Here is an 8,620-nt window from a genome sequence, read left to right as displayed (position 1 = left end):
TAGGTGTATTCGATCCTTTAATACATAAGTGGCATCTCTTCACCCTGTCTCTCTTTTCCCTTTCTTTCTTTGTTCTCTTCTCTCTCCCAAGCTAGTTAGCTTCTTAACAGTAACTCAGCAATCAAGAGGATCAGATCCATAGGAAGTTTATCTGTCCATCACCAAAAACTTCACTGATCAGTCAATCCCATCAATCAAATCAAATCATCAGAAAGAAAGAAAGAAAAAAAAGGGAATCATCAAAAAGAGAAACAATATGTCCGCTTCATCCACTTCCTTTTCACCGGACCAACACCTCTCTCCCTCAGACCAGCTCTGCTATGTTCATTGCAATTTCTGTGACACTGTCCTCGCTGTATCACTCACGCACCTTTCGTTCATATCTTCATCTTATATATTCAAATGTTTCTTTGCTTGATTATTGGCTTAACCCTCTCTTATTAGTTACCTAGATATGCATCCTCCTTCTTCTTAATTATTGTTTTGTTTTGCATTTAGGTGAGTGTTCCTTGCACCAGTTTGTTCAAGACTGTCACAGTGAGGTGTGGCCATTGCACCAACCTTCTCTCAGTCAACATGCGTGGACTACTTCTTCCTGCTGCTAATCAGCTTCACCTTGGCCATTCCTTCTTCACTCCTCAAAATCTTTTGGTATGTATATATGTGGTTGTGAATTCATAGTAATTAATGATAGTTGTAGGAGTAGGAGCTAGGGCTTTTAATTAATGGGCTATTTTTGTGTGTGTGTTAGGTTTTATGTGTAGTTATATGTTCTCTTTTATAAGAAGAATTGATATATGAAACGGTAGTGATCAATTATCCGAGTATTGGGTTTGATATTTCAGGAGGAGATTCGAAATGCGCCTTCAACAAACATGATGATGAATCAGCTCCCTAACCCTAATGATTTGGTCATGAGCACCATGAGAGGAGGACCTGAAGAAACCCCTAAGCCACCATCAGCTAATAGACGTGAGAATTTTCTTTAATTTCTTAACTTACTGAATAAGTTGCATGCAATAGCTTTCATGTTATGGATTTTTTTTCTATTTTTATTTCTTGCAATAACCTAAAACCTTACCTGTTTTTCATGTTTGTTTTGGTTTCTTTTTGTTAAGTTTCCTTTTTCTACTTCCCGGGTGCGGTGATCAAAGATTCTTCTGATACCACCAAAGAAAAGCTAGGAAAAGAAAAGGAAACTTTTCTGATACCATTCAGTCCATTTCATTTCACACTTCTTTTAAGTTCATAGTGGTGTCACTTGACCAATAAAGGGAGAAAAGCACATAATAAAAAAGAAAGGGTTCTATCCCTATCATAACTCACTTGTCAATCTCAAACAGTCGCTGAGGTTTCTTGGTATACAGCAAGTGGCAAAGAAAGAACAATCTTTAGCACATTTATCTCATGCATTGCTTTTTCCCTCTTTACTGTATTAATGTAGTGTGCTTCCAGAAATCCAGCTTTTGTTCTTCAAATTGTTTAATTATAAGCATCAAGATTCCATTATTTTCAGATTGGACCAAACCATTTCCATGCTCTTTGATTGTCCCTCTTGTCGCATTAAAAATTTCAAAGTGGTGAGAAAAGAAATTCAACATTCTTTTCTTAAGGGTAATAAAAAAATCAAATCTAAAATTTGTTATATCATGTTCTTTCTCAGTGTCTATATGCATGTCTCCTTACATGCATACAATATTGAGTGAGACAGAATTCTTCCCCCGGAAATATAGTGCTGAATCCATTGGGAGAGTGATTGTTAGAGATAATGATGAGGTAATGATAGAATAGAGAGAGAGAGAGAGAGGGAGAGAGAGAGAGAGAGAGAGAGAGAGGGCATTAGGCAAAAGGTCAGCAAAGTTATTTAATGTTCCTGTCTGTTTGCCTGTGCAATGTCCGTGTGTTGCATGTCCAGCTCCAGAGAAGAGACAGAGAGTGCCATCTGCTTACAACCGCTTCATCAAGTAAGTTTGATAACATTAATTTCACGTTATTTATTATCAATTCTGCTTAGCTTGATTACTGGTTTTTGCGCCTGTTTGTATGCATTAGCTAACGGAGTTAGTGGAATTTTCAAAGCATTTATGTGAGATTAAAAAAAAATCAATTCCTTATGAATTCCGTTAGACAAGGTATTCAACCAGACTTCTCATTGATGGTTTAGTAACTTAAAAAAAATCTTAGTAAATCAAACCTTTACCACTTGTGTATTAGTATGAACCGTTTGCTAATTTCTCTTATTAGTTAAAATAATAAATTATTTAATAGATAAAATTTAGATGTATTTTTTAAACATTTTTATTATTTATTAATTAAAATTAAAATTTATTTTAATAAAAGATCTATGTCTACCTTTCATGCAAGCTATTAAAGTAAAATTTTGACTGACAAATAACATTAAAAATACTTAAAAAGAAAAAAACAATAACTCAGTTTTGTTATTATCTAATTTCACAAAAAAAAAATAAAAAAAATTAGCTTGTTTATCATGCTATCTGATGGCTTTCACATCATTTTAATTTTCAGGGATGAGATCCAACGAATCAAAGCTGGGAATCCTGATATAAGCCACAGAGAGGCCTTTAGTGCAGCTGCAAAGAATGTGAGATCCAAGGAGATTCTAAATCTTACTCTCTTAGGGACTTTTTCCCATTTTAGATTATTTTCAATTTTTACTAATTAAAGAGTTCTCTTTTTGTTTAATCAAGTATATGTCTAAACTCGTTTTCATTGCCTTGTTGGTTAATAATTTTTTTTTCTCCTGTGTGGGGTCCATGTTTTCTTTCAGTGGGCCCATTTTCCACACATTCATTTCGGACTTATGCCTGATCATCAACCCGTGAAGAAAGCTAATGTTCGTCAGGTACTTGAAAACCCTAGCTACTGTTACCTCCTTTTCTTTTGGCAGCATAGAGATTTCAAAGGGGACTCCTATTTCTAGGGTTTCTAATCTCAAATTTTCCTTGTGTGCGTTTAGGAAGCAGAGGACGTGCTCATGAAAGATGGGTTTTTCGCACCGGCTAATGTAGGTGTCTCTCCCTACTAGATGTGTTTACTGTGTAGGGCTTTGAGTGTCTCTAATTAAGTAATTGTACTAGGACTTTGTCGTATGCAAATTAATGTTGTGCACTTGTGTTAGTGTTAGTACTTCTTAGTTGTTACATGTTGTTAGTTTTATGTTACAATCAATGGTGGGAGGGGATTCTGACGAAGCTAGATTAGTTCTTCTGAAAATGAAGATGGTTTATTTCCTGTTGAACTGGTCCCAAAATGACTCAATGATTTCGGAATGTAGAAAGCTTTTCAAAGTTTACAATATTTGGAGTTTTTTTTGAATTCTAATAGTTCTTGGTAATTAGTGCTCTCCTACTTCTGTTCGTTGGTATAAATATTTAATGTTGATCATAAAATCTATTGGTTTTCAAAAGAAACACTCATCTTTAGAAAATTATTAGATAAATGGTTTTTTTCTTTTTTCTTTTTTTTACCAAAAAGGAAGGATAAATGTTTCATTTTAGTATTCAAGGTATTAAATGCATTTAATTTTGATATAATATTTTTCATTTTATTTTATTTTTTACAAAAACTATTTGCCATTTATTCTCAACATAATTCATAAGCTTCATAAATGAACCAACCTTAAAGAATGGTTAGATATTTGATAGGATTTCATCTAAAACTTGTTTGATTAAATTCAAATACTTGTGTTTTTTTTTCTTATCTATTTTAGAAATTATTTATTTATTTAAGACAATGTTAATGACTAATTTTTCATTTATATTTGATCTCTTATTTATTTTTTAAATATGTTACTTACTTATCATAAATAAGAGAAAAATAATAATAAATGTCATATAAGAAAGTTAAAAATAGTTTAAATATAAATAAGAATATTAATTATATTTTTAATCTAAGTATTTCCATTATGTAGTCATAAAGTTAGTCAGTTAATTTTATTACTTTTAATTTTCTGTTATCAGTGCATTTGTCCGCTTATAAGTAGCCCTTTACAAACTATATTTTATATCAGTAAAGAAATTCTTGACCTGTTGAAAAGTATCATATTTTGTTTTCCATTAAGTATAATCATGTAAAACGAATAACACCATCTATTATAATAGGAAAATAATTATTACCATTACGTTGATTGAGGATAATTGACATTACCATGTATAAGATCAAAATCATTTTGTGCATAATTGTTATTTGAGATGAAAGATAAAAATTTTGACAAAAGAAAAAAAATATATATATGAAATTTTACTATTTAATATTTTCAAGATTTTATCAGATAAGGTCCTAATCTAGAGTGCCATAATAGTACATCATTATTTCTAATGAAATAACATTTTTTATTTAGAAAAATATTTTTAAAAGGATAAAAATCATGACCTGAAATAGAAAAAAAGAAATAAAAGAAGTAATAGTTTAGATTAGATTCTATCTTTGCTACCTCAATTGTTTATTGGTGTACTTTTTTGTTTGTATAAATTAAATATTTGGATAAATAATTTTTTTATTATTTAATTTAAATTTGACTAAAATTGCGTATTTAGATGTGGTGAATGAGTTTATCATTAGATAAAAAACTTTAAACTCTTCAATCATATTAATACTAATATAACAGTTATTTTTTTCTCTTTTTTATTACATACATTACTAATCACATATACTATTTCTCTCATGTCCGTTTCTTTCTCTTTCAAGCTGTAGACAGCCTATCATTTTCCTTGCATAAACTATAATATAAGATTAGGAAAATGTTAACCTCTACTTTAGGTTAAGGTTAGGTTGTGTTTGGATAAGGAAATTAAAACTTCTATTTTATTTCATTAAAAATTAAATTTATTTTATTTTATTAAAAAAGATAATAATATTATCATTTTTATTATTTGTAATGAGCTTTAATGTAATTTTTAATTATAAAAGTACATATTTATTATTATTTTTATTAATCCCATAATATTAAGGTGGAATTGTGATTTATCTAAATATGCCCCCTTCAAAAAAGATCCAAAAATAAATAATATTAGGTTAAAATATGGTTCCTAACTTGGAGAAAGGAGGGAAGGGGTATTTGTATCATCGTTCGGCTCTACCTTATTTACACTTATCCTTCCATTTGAACGAATAAGAGAATCATACATGGGTTTATTCCCTAGCTAAGATATTTCCTCAATGTGATCATGTAAAAGGGTCTTCAAAATGATTCTAGAGATACAAAATTCTTATTATGCATTGCAACCGATTCAACATATGTCTGTTCTAGACGTGAGTCCACCTTCCTTTGTATGAACCTGTGGTTCTGGTAGTTGATTTGTAGAAATGTTAAATTTGATTTATATTCTTCTTCTACTACTACAAAAGTATCTAAATGTGTTAAGTTAGGTTAGACTTTTTCTTAATTTGACTTCAATTATTTATCAAATATAAGAATTTGACCAATTTACTTAAAATAATTTTCTTTTTCCTTTGAGGTATAATTTAGCCTTTCTAAACCTATGGTCTAATTTACTTGGAAATGTGTTTAAAAAACCACTTTAACTATAAATAAATTAATCGACTTAAAATTTTAAATGAAACGAAATGTATACAATTTCAAGTACTAAAAAATTACAATAATGACAACCAAACAACAAAAATAATAATATTGCCCTAAACAAGTCAACCTTGTATTAGTAATAAAAACCAGATAGTTTAGAGTAGTAACATTTTTAACTAAAATGTTCGCCTAACTTTGTTTAATAAACATGCCAGAAGGCCAAATTATACGGGCCAGGCTATTAACAGGCCACCTAACTTACTCTAATTTATGAGTGTTTATTTTTTTAATAAAATAAACACCTTAATTATGTTATCATATTGGAAAATATATCTAGTAGTTCAGGTTTAAACTTTGAAAACTCAAGTCATTTATGTAATAGCTATCCAATGGATTTATCCAAATGTTTGTGTTAAAAAAAATGATATAGAAAAACGTTACTCTTATGTCACCTACCTATTCTGGATGTAATTATGATGAGTAGTATATGAATATGACTTGTGCTAAACTATCGGAGGAAGATTGTTTGTTTTCCAATAGGAAAAAAGAGTTGACAGAAGCACCCATGTCCATCCACTATTGGCAGCATTGAAAACTGTGCCCAAACACTACGCTAGCACCATTTATATATATGGATAATTAACGATTATCAAAATTCGAGTAAGGTTTAATTAAAATATTTGACAATATGACTTAACTAACTTACAAGTAATTATTAAGCTAAAATAATCATCTTCTAACTAAAACAATGCTAATTTTTACTAGCTTAATTATAATTTTGTCCCTATAAAAATAAAACTCTTTGTAATTAGTCTTTAAAAAAATTATTAAAATTTACTTCTTCACATTTTAAAAATGTTTATAATTAATCTTTGACATTAACTATCATCTTTCAAGCAATGAGTGATAAAGAAATTCAAATTCATTATTGTCATCATGTTATTATTATTATTTTTAATATTTTTATTATTTAAAAATTAATATTTATACAAATATCTCTAAAAGATATTTATATTATTTAAGAAAAATAATTAATTCATCTTTTTTAATCTTACTTTGCCTCAAACGAAGGATTGGAGTTTCATGGCTAAGCCTCTAAAGTTGGGCTTCCACGTTGACCCTTTTATTCAAGCAGGAAAAAAAACCTAAATTCATAGACTATTTTACAAATTTTGATATTTTAATAACAAAATTTTAAAAATAATTAAATAACATATAGCACTGATGAGTTAAACATCTATTATCTAACTCATCATTTAATAAAGAAGAGTTAATAACATAAACTAATTTTAAACATACGTTATTTTTATAGAAATAAAGAAACATAATTAAGTCTGTATAAAAATAAAATTTATTAAACAATATCAGTATCAGTAGTACTCACAAATTTCACGATGAACTTTTCAAGTGCATGCCCTCCTTCTTTGATACATGAATATCTGTATCAAAGAATTACCACCTAATACCCGCTTCCCCTTATACAGTATACACGTCAACATATGAGCTAATACATTCAAGTGGATTTATATGCATGGCAACAGCAAAGGGAAAAAGATGCAGTAATTTTGTCCTTTGATTCGTGATTTGAAAAATAATGCATAAATAATTTGTTATGAAAATTAAACTCTAATAAGATTAAGATAATCCCTGAGCTTAAGTTGCCTTTGATGTCTATGAATCGGTGCCTAATGATGGCGCAAAAATAATGGAGCAACGATGAGAGTCAAATAATAGATTAAGAATCTCAATTTATCAATGCCAACACAATGTTCAAAAAGAGAAGATTTTAACCAAGCCCAATAAGCACACATTTAATGGACCCAGGAGTTAGGCCCCATTAGTTAAGAAGGGCCATCACAAACAAGGTTGGGCTCTAAAATTAATCCTTATGGGGGAATATTGGTTGGAATTTAATCAGATTCAATATTTGAAAAAAAATCAGATGAAATAGAGAAACTCAGAGGAATCATGGAGCTAAAAAGGAACTAGCTCAAACATAAAGAAGATTAAGAGGATGTGTCACATCTAAACTTTGTTGACCTAACCAAAGATAATAGAAAAATGTGAATATCAACGCGCCTAAATCTTTGCACTCAAGTTAGTAAAAAAAAATAATATTGAAAATCATATGTGATCTTATTTTATAACTTTCTGTCAGCCACTGTAGAGAAAAGTTAACAACATAGAATAAATCTTAATTTATTAATATTTTAAGTATTAAATTTTAACAAAATTTTTTTATAAGAATTTATCATAAAATATGCTATATTTATAGTAACTAAAAATATAATTAAATTTTATTTAAACAAAGTGTTTATATTTTGAAAGTTGAACTTTGTTTTTCTTCTCCCAAATTCGTCTTCCTTTTCTAAAACGTGTTCTTCTCTTTGATGTCGATGTTCCAGTCTTTGAGGACATGGTTGAGGGATTTGATTGGTTGATCGACGACATAGCCTCCAAGAGATTACAGCCACAAAGAGACAAATGAAAAATGCATTATTTTGGAAGATGTGCGATGAATCATGATGGACGCATATTTAGTGGATCAACAAACCCATTCGTTCAATCAAATCAGAATCCACTACACGTTTTTATTTTTTATGTTCTGTTCTAAATTTATGCTATTCTACACGTTTTTATGTTCTGTTCTAAATTTGTGCTAAACACTCCTAATGTGGGGTGGATGCACGAATAAAATAGACCTTCCAAGTTGTTAAATACTTTCAATGGGATTGATGATGAAATCTATCAAATGTGTTGTTGCCATGCATTATTATATTTATTTTTATAGCTAAACTAAAGGCTTTATATATATATATATATATATATATATGTATATATATTTTCTAAATTATTTATTAAAAATGTCTCAACAAATAACTTATTTGTTTGCGATAAATTTTTTTCATGTATACAGTAAATATTGCTCATGTCAGTCACTAGAAAATTTCTTTAAGAATTTAAGTATGTTAAAGTTATATATAATTGAGAATATCTCATGATGTTAAAACTCGTTTAAAGGAAATTATAGGTGACTTTTTTTTACTAACATGAGTATGTTTGGGGAGTTAAATACAA

The 8,620-nt window shown here is 29.2% G+C and overlaps 1 protein-coding gene across 2 annotated transcripts; it reads left to right on the top strand.

Moving 5' to 3' along the window:
• On the top strand, positions 1 to 3,270 carry LOC113849386 (axial regulator YABBY 1). 2 transcript variants are annotated; one of them, XM_027479274.1, is made up of 7 exons: positions 1 to 355; positions 499 to 651; positions 846 to 972; positions 1,916 to 1,964; positions 2,527 to 2,602; positions 2,789 to 2,854; positions 2,978 to 3,270. In XM_027479274.1, exons 1-7 carry the CDS (start codon positions 257 to 259, stop codon positions 3,044 to 3,046), a joined length of 639 nt encoding a protein of 212 aa, XP_027335075.1. In that variant the 5' UTR covers positions 1 to 256; the 3' UTR covers positions 3,047 to 3,270. The 2 variants fall into 2 exon arrangements, with proteins under 2 accessions (XP_027335075.1, XP_027335074.1); XM_027479273.1 differs by having other exon boundaries at positions 257 to 355; positions 2,789 to 2,863.
• The last annotated feature ends 5,350 nt before the right edge of the window (positions 3,271 to 8,620 follow it).

The sequence above is a fragment of the Abrus precatorius genome, unplaced genomic scaffold (assembly GCF_003935025.1).
Source record: "Abrus precatorius isolate BTA unplaced genomic scaffold, Abrus_2018 Scaffold9, whole genome shotgun sequence".
Lineage (NCBI taxonomy): Eukaryota > Viridiplantae > Streptophyta > Magnoliopsida > Fabales > Fabaceae > Abrus > Abrus precatorius.
This window is presented reverse-complemented; position numbering and strand designations above follow the sequence as displayed.